This window comes from Panthera pardus, unplaced genomic scaffold (genome assembly GCF_024362965.1).
Source record: "Panthera pardus isolate Hobbes unplaced genomic scaffold, ASM2436296v1 HiC_scaffold_18, whole genome shotgun sequence".
NCBI classification, from domain to species: Eukaryota; Metazoa; Chordata; class Mammalia; order Carnivora; family Felidae; genus Panthera; species Panthera pardus.
The window spans coordinates 33,903,140-33,925,396 of NW_026526743.1; the positions used below are offsets into that span (position 1 = coordinate 33,903,140).

General features: G+C 50.7%; 1 protein-coding gene across 7 annotated transcripts in view; it reads left to right on the forward strand.

Annotated features, from left to right (window-relative positions):
* The window catches only part of SLC12A3 (solute carrier family 12 member 3), a 37,956-nt gene extending 26,697 nt beyond the window's left edge, over positions 1 to 11,259 (forward strand). For all 7 annotated transcript variants that reach the window (XM_019455877.2, XM_019455879.2, XM_019455883.2 and 4 more), the window contains 4 exons: positions 174 to 260; positions 3,322 to 3,457; positions 5,147 to 5,214; positions 10,454 to 11,259. In XM_019455877.2, coding sequence (XP_019311422.2) covers positions 174 to 260; positions 3,322 to 3,457; positions 5,147 to 5,214; positions 10,454 to 10,595 — 433 coding nt within the window. In that variant the 3' untranslated portion in view covers positions 10,596 to 11,259. The remainder of the gene's footprint in view (positions 1 to 173; positions 261 to 3,321; positions 3,458 to 5,146; positions 5,215 to 10,453) is intronic.
* The last annotated feature ends 10,998 nt before the right edge of the window (positions 11,260 to 22,257 follow it).

The window sequence follows — 22,257 nt, forward strand, 5'->3', positions numbered from 1 at the left end:
CCACATTGCTCGTCATCATCTGACCTACTCTATCAATATTCGGCTCTTGTCCTGAATGCAAACTCCCTGAGGGCAGGGTTTGATCTGCTGTACTCGCTGCGGGGTCCTCGGTAGACACTCAAGACCAACCCGTTGACGGGAAGAGCTCATGTTTAGAACTCTCCACCTTCCAGGATCATTTCTCTGTTGAGCAAGTTCCGACTGGGATTCCACGACGTTCACGTCCTTCCCGACATCAACCAGAAGCCGCGGGCTGAGCAGTAAGTTCTCTGCGGTGACTTCCTTCCCAGGCAGAAGGACCAGCCCTGCAGACCCCTGTGCGTGTTGCCCCTGTGTGTCTGGTGAGCCACGGGCAGGCAGCCACCTACACAGGGCTCAGGGGAAGAAAGAGGAAGGGGTAGGAGTTTGCAGCCGCTTCTTTTCCTGCCAGTGTTTCTTCCTTTGCATATCAGAGCTCTGGGCTTTGCCAGAAACACAGCTGGGCTGGAGGACAGTGAATGGTCAGTTCGTGCTTTTCTCAGAGCGCGTGTTTCACGCTGGCGCGCGTCCCGGCTGCTCTGCCCCTCGAGGGGAGGCAGGTGTTTCATCCTGAAGGGACCCCACCCCCCACCCTCCCCAAGGACCTGCGGGGGGCGGGGGGGGGATGTCTGGCTTCACACTTCCCACTGCTTGCTACTCATAAGTTTCTAAATTTTCTCCAACACCCTGAATGTTTTCATAAAGCAGTGGTTCTCAAACCTTGGCCCCTGTCAAAATCACATGGAAGGGCGTATGACAACACAGCTTGCTGGGTCCCCCTCCCCCGCCCCCTGCCCCAAGATGCTGAGTCAGCAGATCTGGGTCAGTGCCTGAGAACTTGCATTTCTAATAAGCTCTCAGGTGCTGGTCCAGGCACCCAACTTTGAGAACCACTGTCTTAAAGACAGTCCTGAGTCGATGTTCAAAAATGCCAGATTGATGGCTTCTGCCTACTTGTGGCTTCTGAGCTCTAGACCATGACCTTTTTGTGAGGTCTCAGCTCCACTACGAACTTACTCCTTCTCTAGGCATTGCCTAATTTAAGTTCCTGAGAAAGGAACTATGACTGGCCTAGTTTATCTCTTCCTGCCAGGCGAAGGTAGAGGTTGCCGCAAAGCCTATTTCTTGGCTACCTTTGCTCCAGTTGGCTGCGGCCAGGGTTGGCAGAGTCACAGACCCAGAAGCACATGGCTGGAGGGCAGGGGCCGTGGCAGAGGCACATTCCAGAACTGAAGGTGCAAAGTCCCTGAGGCAGAAACATGGCAGTGACAGCCCCTGATGTTATTTTTATAAATACATCGGTGCTTAGAGTGGGGCGAATGTTGAATGGTCTGGGCCACGGCTCTCCTCCTCTCCCCCCACCCCCACAACAGCAAGCACACAGACTTTAAGCAACACCCCCATGTGAACTTGTAGCTAGGCTCAATGGTGGGGTCAGAAGGAAGATTATTTGCTTGCTCAATGATTCAATTTCATATTCTGAAACTAAGACGTTTACAATAGGGTTTGCTTTCTGTAAATCAGTCTAATCGAGGTTTTCCAGCACTCCACCTCCCTAGTAAAAAGTAAGGTCCGTCCGACCTCTTAATTCTCCCTTAGATTCCCCATTTCCTGGAAAGGGAAGGAAATCAAGAAAGGAACTAGTCAGTGGTGATGGGTATACTGGCCCCTACTGTGTGTTGGGGCAGAGGTGAGTAATCACAGCTCCCACCACCAGGGTTTACTCTGGCCCAAGTGCAGGCTAGAGGAAGTCAAGAGCCATCAGAACGCTGCAGACACGGACCAGAACGCACAAGACAATGCAGCTGTCTCTGTTGGCAAAGCCTTGAGAAAGGCCTCGAGCAGAGACACTGGGGAATACCTTCCAGCAGGGAGGAGACTGAGAGCAAAAGCACGCAGACCCCATCCAGCAGCCCTGATCTTTAAAACCCCCGCCTTGGCCCCTCTCTGCCTCCACTTCCTGGCCCACTGTCTCCTCCTTTGCACAAACTTCTCCAAAGAGATTTAAGCCCTTCGTGGCCACTACCTCACGGAAATCACCCTCGCCAGCGTCAGTGCTCACCTCCGCACCACCTTGTCCTTATCTTTCTCTGCCTCTCCACTACATTTGACACAGCGATCCTTCCTGAAACAGTTCTTTTGGCTCTGGAGACGTCGCCCTTGACAGGATCTCTCCTACCTTAGTGATCCTTCTTTCCAGTTTTTTATTTTATTTTTTAATTTTTTTTTTAGCGTTTATTTATTTTTGAGACAGAGAGAGACAGAGCATGAATGGGGGAGGGTCAGAGAGAGGGAGACACAGAATCTGAAACAGGCTCCAGGCTCTGAGCTGTCACCACAGAGCCCGACGTGGGGCTCGAACTCACGGACCGTGAGATCGTGACCTGAGCTGAAGTCGGCCACTCAACCGACTGAGCCACCGAGGTGCCCCATCCTACTTTCCAGTTTTAATTGCTGATTATTCCTCCTTTATCTGATGTAAACTAGTCTACATCCTTGGGATTGGGCTCTGGACATTTTTTTCTCTTGACTCTGTCCCCCATGTGAGCTCATCCATCCATATGGCTTCAGGCGGCTTCATCTGAATGCTGACCAGTCCCAATTTCTATTTTAAATAATGTAAGTCAAGTCACAGAACAGCCACAGACAGCTTCCTGTCTCACTCAGGGCAAATAACGAAGGCCTGTCTGATCTGGGTGCCCTACTCACCTTGCTCTGGCCATGCTGGCTCCTTTGCTGCTCCCCAAACACACCAAACACACTTCTGCCTCAGGGCCTTTGCACCTCCAGTTCTGTGTGCTTCAGCACCCGCTGACCTGTGAGGAGCTGGCTTCAGAAGGACAGGCATCCTTCAGCTTCAGGAAGGCCTTCCCCACCCCAAATATTCCCAGTCCTGGTACTCAGTTTGTGCCTTCAGGAAACTTCCCCTCTATATTGGCCTGTTTATTGCCCAGCAGACTGTGCGCTCTGTAGATAGCGGACGTTGTGGGGTTTGTTCCCTGGCAAGTAGCACAAAGCCTGGCCCAGGATGGTACTCAGGAGCTACCTGGGGACCGGTCGAGTGGGTAGAAGTGGATCCCGAGGCGGTCGTGTGGACAGCTCGTGGAAGGTTGGCTGAATGCCACAGCCAGCGTCAGTGCCGATTTCTGCGCAGAAGCTGCTTTGACGTAAACCGCAGTGGCAGAATGGGTTCAGCCTATAAAGAACGTCCCTTTGGTTCCCATGCCCATCTCCCTCGGGGGACCTGGTTCCCATGGAAACTGGGCCATCTCACCTGGTCTCACCTCCTCTCTCTGTCCCTAGCACCAAGAGGTTTGAGGACATGATTGCACCCTTCCGCCTGAATGACGGCTTCAAGGATGAGGCTGCTGTCACCGAGATGAGGCGGGACTGCCCCTGGAAGATCTCAGATGAGGAGATTAACAAGAACAGAGTCAAGGTACCAGAGAGAGAAGGGCCTTGCCGGGGTGGGTGGGGGTCAAGGCCCTCCTCTGGGTCAGGGCCATGTGCCGTATCTGTCTTAAACTTTCTTTCTTTTTTTTTTTTTTTAAGCTCATTTATTTATTTTGGGAGAGAGCAAGTGAGTGAGTGGAGAGGGGAAGAGAGAGAAAGAGAAAGAGAGAGGGGGAGAGAGAGAATCCCAAGCAGGCTCTGCACTGTCAGCATGGAGCCTGATGCAGGGGCTGGAACCCATGAACTGTGAGATCATGACCTGAGCCGATATCAAGAGTCCGATGCTTAACCCACTGAGCCACCCAGGCGCCCCTGATCTGAACTTTCTTAACGTTCTCCTCTTAACCCTCCCCCTCTACCATGCCCCAGCCTCTGGGGTATCCTCAAGCCACAGATGTTGGTAGCCCAGTCGTGGAACTCAGAGCCATTCTTGGCACGAGAGCCTGGTCCTCCTGCCCATTTGAGTCACCCCCGGCCATGGCAATGGACTGGCCGCAGCTCTTCCTCTCCTCTCTATGGCTGGTGGGAGGGATTCCTGAGACAGGTGGCAAAGGTCAAGGTAGACCTCGTGCTATGGGCCAACAAGCTGCCTGGTGGCTCCCCTTAGCCTGTGGACCCCATCCCACAAGCAGCCTAAAGCCATGGATGCCCCTGCCCAGGTAGCAGCTTCCAGACTCTTTCAAGGCCTAAAGGAAAGTGGTGGCTGCCGTGGCCACTCTGCGGTGGGGCAAGCTGTGGGAGCGCCTGGGGATCACAGTTCTGCTCCCTGTGTGCTCTGGGTCGGTGGTCCCCCCACCCCCACTTTGCCCCTTAGAGGACATGTAGCACACTCTGGGACACCATCACATCCCACCTTCCCGCAAGGAAGAATTACTCCCTGCAAACGTCACCAGTGCAGGATCCGGAGTCTGGGATCTCAGTGAACTCACTTCCCTCCTTCTTTGGGGTGTCCTCCCACGGTCAGACTCTTGAGTGTCAATCATTTCTGAACCATCTGGAGACAGGTCTTGGGGTGGGAGGGAGCCTCCCAACCCAACCTCACGTAAGCTTTGGGGAGTTCTGATCTGTCACAGCCCTGAGGCTCTGCCCCAGAGGGCCCACAGCTCCTTGGGAAATGCCGGATAAAGCATAGTGTCCCCAGAAGGCTCTGGCTTGGCCTGGTGCAGAGAAGGAGATGGCATGTTCTACCTCTGCTCCGACTCTACCTTATCGAGAGGCTTCCACATGCCAGGACCTCGGCTTGGTGATTTGCATGGGTCATCGCTCTCGACGCTGCCCAAATTCCCCCAGGGAGGGGATTATCCTACCCATTTTGCAGCAAAGACAGTGAAGCTTGGGGGGCCCGCATGCCTTGCCCGGGTTCTCTCTGCTGTGAGCTATCAGGGCTGAGATTCAGACCCAGCTCCCTCTGCACCACAGAAGGCGCTCGCTCCCCCCGACTACGCCCCCAGTCGTGGTAATAAGGTCCGGCAAGGAAAAGCCACGGAGGGCTTCTCAAGGTGAACTTGGCACTCAGTGACTCTGAGGGGCCCCTTCCATCTCAGAGGAAGGAGAGTCTGTAATAGTTTAGGGGGAACAATTCGTGCATCTGGTTTGAATGTTAAAAGAGGCTGGTGGGCTTAGCGGGGACGTTTCCCAAGAATGTAGGCAGTGACCACGTGGCTTTTCGTTCCAGTCCCTTCGGCAGGTGAGGCTGAACGAGATCCTGCTGGATTCCTCCCAGGACGCTGCTCTAGTGGTCATGTAAGTGGTCCCCGGTGGGAGGGGAAGCCTGTTGCAGAGGCCCGGGGCGTCCGCTCTGGGAAGGGATTCAGGAGGTGCGCACCTCAGGAGGGCTGGGGACCCGAGCCCTCCCCTGTGAGGCGGAAGGGCCCGAAGTTCCAGGAAACACAGTCCGGGTGGCTCGTTAGCACGTGGCTGGGCCTGCGTCCGCCGCACCCCCCTCGCCTGAGTGCCAGCTGGCAGAGGTCTAGGGCCTCACACGTCCCAGGCCTCACGGACTCCCCTGACCATGGTCTTCCCTCGTTCGCCTCCTTTTCCTGCCAAACTCAGCTTGGCAAAGAGGACCCAGTCCATTCCAGAAGAAAATCAATTCCTGGTTGTTTGGGAATCACCTGGCCCTTCTTGGCCATTGGCCACCCCGACTGATGTTGGTGCCAAGCCTGGGCAGCAGAAGGAGAGGCTCGCCATCCCAGACTCCATGCCCGTCAGACCCTCCGGCTTCCGCTGCTGCTGGCCGTGTCCGGTTATGGGCCACCTCTGAGTATGCGGAAGGCGAGGGGACAGGTGGCAGGGGCACTGAGGGTCTCAGGGTGGCTCTATTCTCTCGGAGGCGGGGGGGAAAAACATGGTCGGCCAAGCCCTCTGAGCGCCCTCCCTGAGAGAAGCCCAGCTCCCAGGGAATGGGGCTATGGGGCAAGGCAGCTAGCTGACCTGGCTCACATTTCCTGAGGGCTGGTCACCGGGGAGTTCCTCGGGACAGCCCAGAAGCCTGCGGAGACTGGTTTTTCCTCTCCTGAAACCAGGATCCAGCACACCACTTGGAGGCCCCAAAGCAAAATGAAAATGTGTTCAAACATTATTAAGGATGGCAAGATGGCGGCAGCAGAGGATTAAACCCAGCGTGGGACCCTTCCAAGTGCAGGGGCCCCGCGCGACTGCACGGGTTGCACGCCCACGTGGCTGGCTCTGCGGGAGCAGTGCTCCCCGGGGCCAGTAGGGAGATCATTTTTTGTACAAAGGAAGCGCTTCGTGTTTCTTTGATGTGCGAACTGTGGTAAGAGAAAGAGCTGGGTTTATTTGTGAGCCTCTGGCCAACGCCCAGCAGAGAATGCTCCCAGGGCAAGGCTGGACTAGGCTGTGGACTGGGTCAGAGTGCAAGACAGTGGGGATGGCTGCATCCTGGGTTGACTCCCCGGAACTTTCTTTGGGTGTGGTACCTGGTGTGTGCGAAACCACCTCTTCATGAGTGCTACCTGTGTTCGGAGAAGTGGGATTTTGTTTTTGATTTTTTTAATATATTTATTTATTTTTGAGAGACAGAGTGAGACAAAGTGAGGGGGCGGGGTGCAGAGAGAGAGGGAGACACAGAATCCGAAGCAGGCTCCAGGCTCCGAGCTGTCAGCACAGAGCCCGACTCGGGGCTCAAACCCACAAACCGCAAGATCATGACCTGAGCCGAAGTTAGATGTTTAACTGAGCCAAGAGAAGTGGGATTTTCAAAAAAAAATTTTTTTCAATGTTTACCTATTTATTTTGAGAGAGAGAGAGCATGAGCAGGGGAGGGGCAGAAAGAGAGGGAGAGAGAGAATCCCAAGCAGGCTCCACGCTGTCAGCACAGAGACTAATGCAGGGCTTGAACTTAGGAACCGTGAGATCATGACCTGAGCCGAAGGCTTAACCGGTTGGAGGCTTAACCGACCCAGCCACCCAGGTGCCCCTGAGAAGCAGGTTTTTTGCATTTTGTCTCTGCTGTCATTAGCTCACTCTGTGGCCTTGAGCAAGTAACCCTACTTCTCTGTGTCTCCGTCTCCCTGATAATAGAGAAGAGTTAAACCTAATTATTTCCAAGGTTGTCCTTGACTCTAACATGCTGTGATTCTAAGTTTACTTGCCACTAAAATGAGTCGGTCTCTCAAGCCATAAGTCGAGCAGTTTCATCCTGGGAGATGAGCCCCCGCTGATACCTCTCCCTTCCCACTTCCCAATCCCCGGGACCTCAGAGGGAAAGCCAGTCCCCCACCCCCACCAACCTTCGTGGGATTGGCAGGTACAAATAATCATGGGTCCAGACATCTTAGAGAAGATGCCTGTGCATGGTGTCCGAACCCATGGGACCAGCTACATCTGCTGCACGAAGGGGCCCCGGCCGTTGGGCCACCTTCACTGGGAGGGCACGGCGGCCACACCTGGGCATTGCCCATCTCCACCCCGGAGACACGCCCACCAGTGTTTCTACAAGTTCAGCAAGGGTCACTTCCATCAGAACCACCGGGGCACTGAGCAAAATGGCCAGTTCCTCTGTTCCCTCCAGATCAGTGTCTGGGGCAGAGTCAAGGAAACTGCATTCCCCAGAAATTCCGAGGAAGGAAAAGAATCCTCCCAGGCCGCGGTGAAAAGATAAAATTACATTTTTCAGCATCTTGAAGAGCGCACTTGGACCATTTTCTAGAGCAGGTTTGGGGCAGAACTTGGTGTTTGCTCTGTACCCATCAGCGGTTTATCTGATTAATGGCCCGTGTTTGAGTTCAGCTTAACCTGAGCAGCTGATAAACCAGCCTTATAGGATGATAAGCCAGCCCGATAACTTTTGCCGAGATGAACAACCTGTCTCTGGTCCCACTTTTGGGTTTGGACCTGTCTTTCTTCCATAAAGACGCCCTCCTCAAAGGCAATAGTAGTCGTCGACATTGCATCTTGTCGATCGAGCTTCTATGCCACACTCAGGCATTGGGCCTTAGTAATTTTCGCAACGCTGTGAAGTGCTTCTGTTTTACACCTGTCTCCCCCACAACACACACACACACACACACACACATTGAAGATGAGGAAACTGAGTCTCAGGGGAGTTAGGGCAACTTGCCCGGGATCCCACAGCTGTGAAATGGGGATTGTTTTCTGAAACCTTGGATCCAGGTCAGATGCAAATCTGAACAAAAGGTTCCTTTATTCTGGAGCAGCGTTATTTCTAAAGATTAACAGCTGAAAGCTGTTAATCCTGGGAACAGGAGTGATGCGCCTAGGGTGGAGCGCAAAGGGAGGACAGGTGGACAGGCTCCGCTGGGGAAGGGAACGTGGTGCTGAAGCTTGAAAGGCCACAGCAGGAGTGATGGGTGTCCCCTGCCCCTGGTAATGGAGCCACCAGCTTTGAAATTTCTGATTTCAGTGCCTGAGAATGACGTGGGAGTTCCCGGAGAGTCTTTCAATGTAACTGAAACTTCAGCCTGTTAAATCAGAAAAGTTGGGTTTCGATCTTTCCACTTCCCTTCCCCTGAGTGTCACCAGACACAAACATGTCCTAACTGTGGTGACACTAGCTGATTGAAATACCCCTGTTCCCGCCACCTTTCCCAGTCCTAGGGAACTTGCTTTCCGCCCCCCTCCCCCGCCCCCGCCACTGCAATGTTTGTTTATTTTTGAAAGAGAGAGAAAAAGAGACAGAATCCAAAGCAGGCTCTGGGCTGTCAGTGCAGAGTATGACACAGGGTTCAAACCTATGAACCACAAGATCATGACCTCGGCCAAAGTTGGATGCTTAACTGACTGAGCCACCCAGGCACCCCCTAGGGAACTTGGTTTCTAAAGGAGGGTAGAGGTGGTCCCAAGGGAGGCTTTGAGGCTGGACTTTTAAATAAGAGACAGCTGCTCAGGGACCCTGGTTGGCCTTCTCAGCAGAGGTGAGGGTTGCAGTGAGCAGAGGCAGCTGGCGGGGGAGAGGGGGGGGTGATCCCAGACCGTGGTTGGAGCCCCAGCTCTGCCCCGTCCTTTCTGGCTGCTAAGTAGTAATGAGTGCGACATCAGCGGCTGGCATTAGGAGGTGCTTGCTGTGTGCCAGGCATTGCGTGGCTCCCTTTGTGTGGTTTGTCCTCTGTAGAGCTCGCAAGCATCCTGTGAGGGGGGGTTGGTGTGTCCTCACCTTAGGGCAGTGAGCCACCTGCCAAAGCCACGTGACCGAGGAGGGGCAGAGCCTTGCTCACAGCTTCCCTGCTGCCAGCTCCCGCCCGTGCTCTGCAGCCCAGAGTCGCTCAGTCTTCCTTTCTGCCTGGGTGCCCTCAGCTGGGAAGAAGGGGGGTTGCTGCAGGGCCTGCCCATCCCCCGGGGTTGTGTTGAAGTTCAGATGAAATGACGGTTGGGATGGACCGTAGGAAAACAGACTGTAAAGTGCAGCCCCCGTGTGAGATGCCGGTGTCTCAAGTTCATGTAACGCCCGCTGGGCCTGTGAGATACTGCGCCTTCTCCTGGAGCCAAGAGCAGGGCAGCCGCCGTCATCCTGAAGTATTTCTGGAATCTTAAGGTGGTGGAAAAGTCACTTCCTGAAATAGCCGTAATTATGTGGTTGAACGGCCGCCCCAGGGCACCTCGTTATTTGCACGGCATTGCAGTGCGGACAAAGGGCTGTCCCAAGGCAAGGGGACAGTGCTGCTCCCAGGGCCTCACATAGACGGCAGGAGGCAGGACAAGAACACACTGAAACATGTGAGCGTATCACACTGTTGTGGCCACAGGCTGGCACGACTCGAGGGGCCTGAGGGGGTGAGATCACCCGTGCGATGGCCCAACTGTACCAGTCTGTGCTCTAGGCACAGGGAAAGGATAGTGAGCAGCACAGACGACAAATGAAAAGAGGTTTTGGAGAGTGGGAAGGGCTGTGAGGACAATGAAACAGGGTGCTGTGATAAAGAGAGACAGTGGCCTGCTCTGGAAGGCAGCTATGTTAACCACTGTATCACCAACACCCCCCTCACAGGCTGGCTCTGGATAAGGTGATCAGAGAAGGAGGTGCTTGTAAGCCAAGGCCTGAGTGATCTGAAGGAGGAGACAAAGTGGAGACAAAGTGGAGAGCTGGAGGCGCTGCCTTCTGGGTGGGGAGAACATCACATGCAAAGGCCCTGGGGCAAGAGCAAGCTTGCCATTTTTTTTTTTTTTTTTTTTTTTTCTGGAATGGAGAGAAAGTCATTGTGTCCACAGGGGTGTGAGCGAGGCCCAGGCTGGGAGGAGGTGAGGTTGTGGAGATAGGTGGAGACCAGATCGTGTGAGTCTTACCAGGGCCATGGCTTTGTTTACACAAGCTTTGTGGGTAAAGGTACATTGGAGTCGAGCTTTCAAGGAGAAGGGGAGATCGTTCTTAGGTGGCTAGGAAGAAGGAGTGATGAAGGACTCCATAAACAGAGTTGCTATTCAGAAAGCAAGTCATGAGCTGGGGGGGCTGTGCGGGGAAGGCCTCCTGGTAATTTTTCATCTGCCGCTTCTTCCTGCCTTGCAGTACCTTGCCTATAGGGAGGAAAGGAAAGTGTCCGAGCTCGCTGTACATGGCCTGGTTGGAGACGCTGTCCCAGGACCTCAGACCTCCGGTCATCCTGATCCGAGGAAACCAGGAAAACGTGCTCACCTTTTACTGCCAGTAACTCTAGGCATGGCCACGCCTGCCCAAAGCTGAGGAGGCCTGGGACATCTGTCTGTCGGTGGGGACAAGACTCGTGTCCTGATGTACTTTAACTGGTAGCGTCTGATGATCCGACTGAAGAAGCTGGTAGATTTCCAGACTTTGGCTAGACCCCACTCCCAACGGACACGTCCTCTGGGCTTTGTTTTTATAGGCTAGGGAAGTAGCAGATGAATTTGTGTGGAAAGTTCTCTGGTGGATATATATTCCTTTTAAGTTTTCTTTTGATCTTGATTACAATGAATTAAGATTTCCGTCTTTGATTTATCTGCAAATTTGAGTCGGAGTGCTGAGTGTGAATCTCGAAGTTTCTAGACCTTCCCTCGGAGTGCTCCCTCAGTGTACCTCCCTCCTCCAACAGTCAGGAGGATGGACACCCCCCTGCAGCCCTTCCAAGGAGGAATCACAGGGCCCTCTGAGCCTCCATGATGCAAATTTCTTTAACCACTTCTCACTCTCTTCACTTTCAATAATGTGTCTTCAGCATTTGGGTTGGTTCTTTAGTAGACGAGGGACTTTCAAACTTGTTTGGGCTGCAACCCCCAGTGAGAAATATATTTTTTGTTGAGACTTGAAACAAACATGCACTGAAACTATAAAGTGTCACAAAACGATAGCTATCCTTACTATGGGTGATGCGCTCTGATATCTTCTGTTATATTTTGTTTCCTCTTTTTTTTTTTTTTAAAGGAGGGTAGAGGGAGAGAGGGAGAGAGAGAGAATCTCAAGCATACTCCATGTTCAGCATGGAGCCAGACTCAGGGCTTGATCCCATGACCCTGAGATCACGACTTCAGTTGAAATCAAGAGTCGGATGCTCAACAGACTGAGCCGCCCAGGTGCCCCTCTTTTTCTCTTTTGACGTTGGTTGCAATCCACTAATGGGTGGTGACCCGTGATTTGCAGAAAGGCCATGTTGGGCATCACTGGCGTTTCTCCATCATATCCCACAGAGAAGGAAAAGGAAGGAAAAAAACATGTGAGGAGGGGTACTGGTGGTGGACGTGTCGAGAACGAGCTTCAAAGGAGGGACAAGAGTTAGGGTGTCTCATGGAAGGATGTTAATTTTCAGGTGTGGTTGGGGAGGGAGGATGGAGGTCTGGTTAGGGATGTTCAGGATGCAGGTTTGGTGGGTCAGGAATGGAGAAGCAGAGAAGAGGTATAAAGATGGCCAGATTGGCAAAGGATCAGAAAGGTCCATGCCCCGTCCAAGGCCTGGTGAAGAGCGAGGGGTAAGGAAGCACCAGCCAAAGACAGGGGCAGAGGGGCTGCGGTGGAGGTGAGTGCAAGACGGGGCTCAGCAGTGAGAGGGAACCTGGGGAAGATGAGCCTTGTTCAGGTAAGGGTGTTTGGATACTTACAGAGCGTTTGCGCCAACCAAGCTAGGACGCAAGAGCAGAAGGTACATTAAGAGATGCCCCGTGCCGGCGGGCGAGGCTCCCTGAAAGGGCATTTCAGCTCTAGATGCACCCCTGCAACCCATACAAGTGGGTTGTTGGGAGGTATGACCGGCTGGGCCTCCTTGCAATGGCCACTTTCTTCAGGGCGGCCAAAGGAACGAGGCATCTTTGGGTCTGGTAAGCCCCCTCCAAGCCCACTGAAGTGCCCACTTAGTCATGAAGGCAAAAATCTCTTTCTTAGGATCGGGACCCAAGGGACTTCAATGTCTCCCAGGTCCTGTCGCTGCAGACACCAAAGGCTGGGGGCTTCTAGGCTGTTACAAGCCCCACAGTAGTTTCACCGCATGGGGACTTGGTGAGGGACCTAGTGCCTGGCTGAGCTCATTAGGGATGGCTCCTCTGCTCCTGAGGGACCGGAGAGGGGTCCTGCCTCTGAGCCATTCTTTAGACCTGGGACCAACCCCCAACTCCAGATAAGGTGAAGCTTCAGTCAGGGAACGCTTGTCTTTCTAGAACCACATAGAAAACCATTTCCTGGCGAATGGGTGCTCCCTTTTCAGATCTCAGGGAGACCCTGATCCAAGGACAAAAAATGCTCTGGGTTAGGGCGTTAGAAAAACAAACAAAAAACCAATTTTCACTCTGTTGGAAACTGCATTTTGAACAATGATAATAGCTTTGTTTAAAAAAAAAAAAAAGCCTTGAGGGGCACCTGAGTGGCTCAGTCCGTTAGGTGTCCGACTTCAGCTCAGGTCATGATCTCACGGTTCATGAGTTCAAGCTCCGCATCGGGCTCTGTGCTGAGCTCAGAGCCTGGAGCCTGCTTTGGATTCTGTGTCTCCTTCTCTCTCTGCCCCTCCTCCACTCACTCTGTCTCTCTCTCTCTCTCTCTCTCTCTCTCTCTCTCAAAAATAAATACACATTAAAAAGAAATTATTTTTAAAAAGCCTTAACAGTAAGGTCAAAAACAAATGAATAAAAAATGTGCTCACTTGGTCAACAGAATTTATTTGTTTTGGAACATGCTGTTTCTCAACTCTGCTGAGTGTTTTGAAAAAATTAACTGTATTGTTTTATCAACCCTGGATTGAACTTTTCTCTGAGCTTCTTCTAGATCTTTAGGTCATATTGCCAGACTTCCACATGAACATTTACAGGAGCCACTAATTTTCCCTTTGCTTCTCTGGCTTGTTTGCAGATTCACAGGGAACTCATTTTCTTTTTCTTCTTCTTCTTCTTTTTTTTTTTTTTTTTAATGTTTATTCATTTTTGAGAGACAGAGACAGAGTATGAGCAGGGAGGGGCAGAGAGAGAGAGGGAGACACAGAATCTGAAGCAGGCTCCAGGCTCTGAGATGTCAGCACAGAGCCAATGCAGGGCTCAAACCCGCAAACTGCCAAGGTCATGACCCGAGCCGAAGTCAGACACCTAACCGACTGAGCCACCGAGGTGCCCCATCTTCTGTCTTAATAAAAGTCTCTGAGTATCTCAATCTTACCTCAAGCCAAGAAGTGGAGGGGTTAAGTGGAAAGAGTCACAGCATGGCCACCAAGAGGCTTGGACTTGAGTTTCTGTCTCCTCCCCAAACCGGCAGTGTGACCTCGGATACCCCTTAACCCCTCTGGGCCTCTGTGTAGAACGAGAGAACTGGACCAGAACAGGTGTCACCAGACAGCTGCCTGCTGATGGCTATGGTTTGGCCCACACATGGTTGATCAAAGTTGTGAATGCTGGGGGTGGGGCGAAAACCACATTCTTCAGTCACCCCCCACCCTCAGCCACCACTGCCTCCTGCCTTAATGTGTGATCAGAGGCTCTCAAGGTCCTCCAGCTCATTGTTTGGCCCACCGGGCAGCACAGGTGTGACAGATTTCAGTCCCGTGTGTGTGTGTGTGTGTGTGTGTGTGTGTGTGTGTGTGTGTGTCTGCCTTTGAGTGATAAAATCCTCCACTTTCGTGAGTTTCAGGGCTGGGAAGTGGCTGGGTATGGCCGGAGCCCAGCGGCAGCCAGCAGCCACACTGGCCACCTCAGCAGGGACTCCTCCCTCATGTCCCCCCCAGGATCCACTGCCCAGTCAGCTGCCAATGTTCCCCTCACCATTTCAGCCTCCAGATTTCACATCCTCCTTCAGTTCCTGCTCAGACTTGTTGTGGCTTTGAAGTAAGCACAGTGTGGCCCATTTTTCACCCAATAGGCTTGCTGAGTTCAACCTCCCAGGCAGAAAGCTGTGGGCCTCATTAGCACATGGAGAGTCCCCATTTGGACTGGGTTCCCTTTTACACACCTGCCTGGCCTTTCCTGCGTGGCAAGGGAGAGATGGGTGTTACAAGGATGAGACCAGCTGGAATGTTCCAAAAGGACCACCTAGCTGCGAGGCCCCCAGGCACAGGCAAAGCAGCCAGGTTACGCTTGTAGCTGTGTTTAGCTCAGGAACTTACCCCAAAAAATGCTGCTAAATTCAAAAGTGTTCACAAAAACAGGACCCAGGAGAGCCCAGCCACCCCTGCATCGGTAACTCCCCACTTGACGTGACGGTAAAACCTATGATCGAAAGCACAAGCATCATGTAAGCACTGCTTCCTGAAAGGGAGCCAAAATAAATTCAGTTTCTAAAAATGCCATGTGGGCAGAACCTTGTGCAGAACCACCTGGCTGAGAGGACGGACAGCAACATGTCATACGGATGAAGGACAGTGTCAACAGAGAACAAGTGTTTTTGATCCCGGCTTATAAGAGAGTTACAAATCAAAGGCTCTAAGGATGCGAAGGAGGGAGAAAACCCATAAGAGCAAGGGAATTAGGCCAGTCTCTCTAGAGCAAATGGTGTTTAGAATAGGTTTGAGTGATCAGTAGGATTCTACAGACAGAAACAAGGACTGTGGTTGGGAGGAGGTATTTCAGGCAGCATCGGTGGTTTGAACAAGGACTCGAATAAGGAGAGCCCTTGTTTGGAGAATAAGAAATAAGCCAGTTTTCCTGGAGCATGAGAGCTGGGGGGGCGGGGTGGTGATAAGATCAGGAAAGTCATAATGTGGAAGGCTCCCCCTCTCAGACCGGGGAGCGCATGACTGACTCAGAGGCACTGGGGAGCCACTGAAGGTGAAGGGGCAGAGCCTTAGAAAGCTTGGCTGGACAAGAGACGGAGGAGCCTGGAAGAGAGAAGGCAGGGCACCCAGGGAGGAGGCTGTGCAGACTGCAAAGGCAAGTCAGCAAGGCCCAACGCTCTAGGAGTGGCAAAAGCTATGGAAAAGAGGATGAAGAAACCATACCTTCCAGAACTATGGGTTTCCTGGATATATGTGTGGGTGGAGATAGAGAGCCTGGGCAGCTATAAGAATGGAGAAACCATGTAATATGGAGGATGAGGTACCAAGCTTTCTGGTGGAGAAAGAGAGAGTGGGTTTGGTTTTGAATACTTGAAGTGTGAAGACATCCCAGTGGGCAGAATTGGGGTCCTGGGGCTCCCAGAGCTCAGGGTGTCCACTGTTAGCTGGGCGCTCTTTGAGAACAGAGACCATAAACAGATTTGAGAGTCACATTCTCGAACAGGAATACTGAAGCCAAAGCTTGAGTGAGATCACCAAGAGACAAAGTACAGAGGATGGAGAGGGGTATAGACTGGACCCTGGGATGGGCTATATTTAGGGGGAAGAAAGAAGAAGGGGCAGTCTAAAAAACAGCATTGATGGAGCAGGAGGAAAACCCAGGTAACCAAGCCCGCAGAAGACCCCAGAGAAAGGGTCAAAGAAGCACAATAGAGCCCTCAGGGCAGCTGTCTGCAGAGGGGCTGAAGCGGCTGAGAAGTGCTGTTGAATTTGGGGTATTGGGCACCACTGGGAGCTTTGCAGAGAATAATCTGGTAAAGTGGTGAGTCAGGGCCCAGGGACTGAGGAATAATTTGTAGAGAAAAAAGGAAAGCGGCAGACATACATATATAGACCTTATGCATGAGTGACCCAGCAAGGGAGAGAAACATAAGGACAAGAAGGTGGGGGAGAAACAAGTTGGAAACTTGAGGGAGAAGTAGATTCCAGAGACGTTCTGATTATTGTTATCTTAGGGCGCGTATCGGTCAGGACAATGCTAGGCTATGCATTGTCAGTGGCTTACATGGCAAAGTTTGATTTCTCTTTTCCGAACATCTCTATGCTGGTTAGGCAACTCTTCGGGGCCCCTCTTCTCCACATCAACAGCCAGTGATCCCAACTACTTCCAGCTAGTGAGGACACCACTCCAGCCGGTAGCTGAGGAAGGGAAAAGAAAGCTGGAATGTCGTGCTCTGGCTTCCAAATGCTTCAGGCCAGAAGCAACATGTTACTTCCGTTCAAAGCGCATTAGCCAGATAAGTCGCCTGTCTCCACCTAACTGCAAGAGTGCTGGAAAATTGGAGGGAACATTTGAATATTCACTGAGCCACAAATGTCTCTGTTATAGGGTGGGGGTGAGTAATAGAGACCTGAGTGTATTTACAGGTCAGAGGTGGGTAGATTCAGGATGCAAGAAAGAAAATAATTGACAAAGAGGCAGTAATGGGGAATCAAGAAAATGACTGGCGGGGGGTGGGGGCGGCGGGATTTTGCCAGTCAGAAGGGAAGGCCTCGCTGATGTCTGCCAGCCCAAGGGTGCAGAACTCTCAGGACACCTGCCCTTGTGACTTTCCCTGGCGGGGCTCCTGAGCACCAGGGCAGATAGTGAACATGCAGAAGGCAGCTGACATGTTCCCCAGCAATGGGGCTGGCCAAGCAAGAATGGAAGGCCAAGGCAGAAGGGAGTCAAGGAGAATGATAAAAATACCCGGAGATGGCTGACCATGAACTCCAAGGTTGCTAAGAGGCCAGAAGTGAACTACAAGAGTTGAGATTTGTGGGGCTGGTCTCATGAGGACAGAAAGGGTGCTCGGTGCGAGTGGGAGAGAGGGAGACAGAAGAATAAGGTAGTTTGTGGTTAGTATGTGTGAGATTCTGCAGGAGGTAATAATATTCTAGCAAAATCTAGAGCTTTTTTTTTAAGTTTATTTTATTTATTTGGTGGTGGGGCAGGGGGGTGGGCAGAGAGAGAGGGAGAGAGAGAATCCGAAGCAGGCTCTGCACCATCAGCACAGAGCCTGATGAGGGGTTCAATCTCACGAAACATGAGGTCGTGAACCGAGTCTAAATCAAGAGTCAGATGCTCAATCGACTAAGCCACCAAGGCACCCAATGTCCACCATTTGACTATGAGATCTGTGAATGTGGCAAGTGGGGTGAACATCTGGGTTATTGGGTGGATGGTAGTGAGATCTAGAAGTCTCAGGGGAGGGCCCAGGGCAGCTGAAGGGTACTCAGGGGAGAGGCTGTTTACCAACCGGCATGGGGTATTTCAATATCTCAACTGCCGAAGTAGCTCAGTGAGTGCACGTCAGCCATGATGGCGACCACATCTGACTCATCGTTGCACCCCGACACCCAGCTTGGCGTTAAAGCATATGGTTCAGTGACATTCAGTACACGCACGCTGTTGTGTGACCGTCACCACCACCTAGCTCCAAACGCCTTTTTGTCATCTTGAAAAGGAAATCCCAGACCCATTAAGCAATCCCTCCTCACTAACCCCTGCCAACCACAAATTCTGTCTCTGTGAATTTGGCCGCTCTAGATATTTCATATAAATAGATTCATATTCAGGTGACGGACATTTGAGTCGTTCCTACCATTTGGCTATTATGAACAGTGCCGCTCTGAATACTCGCGGATAAGTTTTTGTTTAAACTCCTGTTTTCCGTTCTTTTGGATATATACCCAGGAGTGGAACTGTTGGGGCATATGGTAATTCTATGTTTAACCTACCCGGTAAATGAACCCCGGGTGTATTTTTAAACCTTGTAAAGGTCAGGTTTAGAAGCGCACTCTGCAGGTAACTGTCAGGCCCGTTGTTGGCCACAATGGTCAACCTTGACTGGCCATACCCCTTGGTGTCTCCCATTCAAGAGGCACCTGGGGTTTTCAAAAATCGGTTTCAATTTTCTGTGAATTAAAAAGGCATGTAACAAACACTTTTAAGAGATCAGCAGCACGGTCGGGAAGCTGCAGGAAGTGGATGCCACACTGCTCAAAGATTGAGAACCATAATCTGAGATACCTCTTTCCTTTATCAAGCAAAGACACTTCCCCCATCACTGGACCGGCAAAAGGGAGGATTTGCCTGGGGCGGGGTAGCTACTTTTGGTGAGGAAAGAAAGCTGCTTCCGGCCTTGCTTAGCAAGGGCACCAGAGCTGCTATGGAATGGATTTCGTGAGTATAATACAGGATGTCCATTTCCTGGGCCAAAGAAGATGGCGCGCGCGCGCGCGCGTGTGTGTGTGTGTGTGTGTGTGTGTGTGGCCAAATTGGGACTTCAGAAATGACCATAAAAGGCAAGGTTTCGGGTTGGAGCTTGGGGGAATCTCTAACACCCCAGTAAAATAAGAGATCCAAGAACAAAGTACAGAGGTGCAGTGGGCCCTAATCACCAGATTGTTTAGAATAAAGCACGTGCACTGTCAGTGATCTTTTGCCTGTTCGAGATTTGCAAAGGCCCCTTCCAGACCTTCACGACCGGACTGTAAAGGAAAACAGTTCTTGGCTCCTTCTTCCCTTTCCCCTCCTCAGAATTTAAATATGAATTAGGTCACAGCAGAGACAACATCACGGAAGTGCTACTACGATCAAGTTAAAATATCTCCATAGTCCGTTCAATTTCCACATTTCCAGAAATCTCATTTAAGAATATGGATTTCCCGGGGCACCCAGGTGGCTCAGTCTGTTAAGCATCTGACATGATCTCACAGTCAATGGGTTCGAGCCCCACATTCAGCTTTGTGCTGACAGCTCAGAGCCTAGAGCCTGCTGCCTTGGATTCTCTGTCTCCCTCTCTCTTTGCCCCTCCCCCCTCATTCTCTGTCTCCTTCTGTCTCTCAAAAATATATAAACGTTAAAAAAAAAAGAAGAAGAAAAGAATATGGATTTCCCTTGGGGCACCTGGGTGGCTCAGTCAGCTGAGGGTTGGACTTCAGCTCAAGTCATGATCTCAAAGTTCGTGGGTTCAAGCCCCACATCGGGGTCACTGCTGTCAGCCTGTCAGCCCAGAGCCTGCTTGGGATCCTCTGTCCCCCTCTCCCAATCTGCCCCTCCCCCACTTGAGCTCTTTCTCAAAAAATAAATAGAAGCATTTAAAAAATAAGAATATGGATTTCCCTTTAGCTCACTATGTTTCTTTTTCTGATCTGCTTGAATTTCTATCTTTGAAAGACACAAAATAAGTACGTATGATTTCATTTATATGGACTTCCAGAACAGGCAGAACTACTGCTCGAAAACTTCCCACTGCCCGCAAAAGAGGCTCCCGCTCTCAAGGGTGGCCGTGTAAAGTCTTTCCTAAGGTGGTCCCGAGAATTCTTTCCAGTCTTACCTCTCGCTGACATTATCATTATTACTAGTTTAAAATAAGCCCTGTACTTACTGTCAAACTTGACCAGTGACTTCCAAATCTGGCCCTTGAACCAGTACCAACTTAGATGCATCAGGCCCCGTTCGCTAGGCCTAAAAAGGGACCCAGACACCCATCCTGGGTTTCTTGTTTGTTCATTTACACGTTTAGTTGAGGCATAATGTGCACACAGGGAAATGCATAAATCTTAAGCGTTCAGCTTGATCTGTTTTGACCAATGCCTGGACCTGTATAACCCACACCCTATCAAGACAGAGCATTTCAACACCCCAGAAATTTTCTTCGTGTCCGGTGGTGTGTCGGTAAATTTTAATATCTGATTCCGTGGGATTAAAAAAAAAAAAAGCAGCCTCTCTTTGTAGTGTTTGCTGATCTCTGTGGTGTAAATATTCCCAGCATGGCCAATTTCAAGCTATCAATAGGATGTCCCTTGAAAGAGTTCTCACTGAAGAGGTTCACAGTGCGTTCTTGTGACCCAGTACCAGGTGACCTCGGCATACCACTGCTGTGTCCTTTCCAAGTCAATCTCTGTCACCTCACCCCCCAGGCAACCATAAATCTGTTTCCTGTCACCATAGATTAACTTTGCTTATTCTAGAGTTTCATATGAATGGAACCTTATAATATGTACTCTTTTTGTCTGTTTCTTTCGCTTGTGGTTTTGAGAATCATTCATGCTGCTGCCTGTATCAGTAGTTGGTTCCTTTTTTTAAAAAAAAAAAAAAAAAAAAAAAAAGAAAGGTTTATTTATTTTTGAGAGAGCACGAGCAGGGAAGGGGCAGAGAGAGGGGGACAGAAGATCCCAAGCGGGCTCTGTGTGGACAGGCTGACAGCAGTGAGCTTGATGTGGGGCTCCAACTCACGAACGCGAGATCATGACCTGAGCCGAAGTGGGACGCCCAACTGACTGAGTCACCCAGGCGCCCCAGTGGTTCCTTTTTATTAGTGAGTAGTATTCCCTCGTGTGGATGTTCCATAGTTTGTTCATGCAGTCTCCTGGTCATGGACGCCTGGACTGTTTCCCAGTGTTTGGTGCTATTAGGAATAAAACCGTCATGGCTGTTCTTGTGCCAATCTTTCATTTATTTGGGGTAAATCCCCATGAGTGAAATGGCTAGGTTGTAGGGAGGAGTGTGTTTAACTTTATGAGAAACTGCCAGAGCGAATTCCAAAAGGGTGGTACCATTTTACACTCCTATCAGCCACGTATGAGAGTCCCAATTGCTTCATAGCTTCGCCAATACTCAGTCTTGCAGGAGTCTTCACTTTATAAGAGAGTTCCTTGGGTGATCCTCTTTCACAGCCAGGTTTAAAGACCACTGGGCTGGACTTGTTTCAGTTTGCTAAGTACTAACGGCCGACATTTGTTGAGCACTTACAGTCTGGATCTGTCGCAAGACCTTCGGCAATGTTCTATTCATCAAGCCTGACAACAATCCTACAAAGTAGATACTATTATTTTTCTTCTGTTGCAGAAGAGGACAATTTGGTACAGAGAAATTAAGTAATTTGCCTAACGTCACATAGCTCTCAAGTGGCAAAAGCTAGGTTTGAAAACAGGCAGTCTGGATGTGGGACCCTGAGTTTAATCACTGAGTTATACTGCCTACACAAATTCTGTATACAGGCACCCTGTTGGGCTTAATCAGTAATTGCTGCCATTATTATTTGTATTCAAACATGCATCCTTCAAAGTTCAGCTTAGATTCCACCTTTTCCATCAAGATTTCTCTGACTCCCCCTGTCCTCCTGGCACTGTGGAGTCCTTCAATGTAATCATGATTCCTTCAGGAAAGTGGGAGACTTTTGGGCCGTCGTTTATGTTTGTATTTTTGTACTGTCTTATCACGCCCATACTGTTTGTAAGGTTACTAAGAATAGGGTCACTCCATGTTTATCTTCCTATTTCTGGCATGTTTATGGCCATGTATCTTCCTATTTGTGGCAATGTTTCTCTAAATATGCTATAGGCAAAACCACCAAAGTCCTTTAAAAGGAGCTCTCTAGGGGCACCTGGATGGATGGTCACTTAAGCACCTGACTCTTGACTTTGGATCAGGTCATGATCTCATGGTGCATGAGTTCCAGCCCCGCATCGGGCTCTGTGCTGACAGCTCAGAGGCTGCTTGATATTCTCTCTCTCTGCCCCTCCCCAACTTGTGCTCTCACAAGCATTCCCTCTCTCTCTCTCTCTCTCAAAATAAATAAATAAACTTAAAAAATAAAAATAAAAGGAGCTCTCTTGTTGGAAGATAAAAGGGAACCACAGAAATTAGATTCCCTTTGCCCTAAGGAAAAAAACTACACCCCTTTACGTTCTTACTACTGGGTACAAATGGATGGGCTGTCTTAAGGGGTCCTAAGAATGGTCACTGCAGGCTAGAGGAAACCATGCTATGTGGCATAGTTAATTTCCCAGGGAAGTCAATATCACCTGCCTGGCTGCCTCCTTTAAGGCCTCTGCTTGTTTTACATGGCCTGGTCCCATCTGTCAGCTTCTAGCTAGGTGCAAAACTACCAGATCATAATCAGTCACCTTCTTCCATCCTGATGTATGAAAAGCAGGACCAGCTACATGATTTATGGGGACCTAGGGAAACAGGAAAATGCAGAACTTCTTGTTCAAAATTTATTAAGAATTTTCACATGGTAACGGCAGAGCATTAAACCAAGAGTGGGGTTCCACGTGACTGTACAGGTCCCACTTCTGTAAAGCCAGCCCTGATGAAAAGGGACAGAGATCCTCCTCAGCAGAGAAA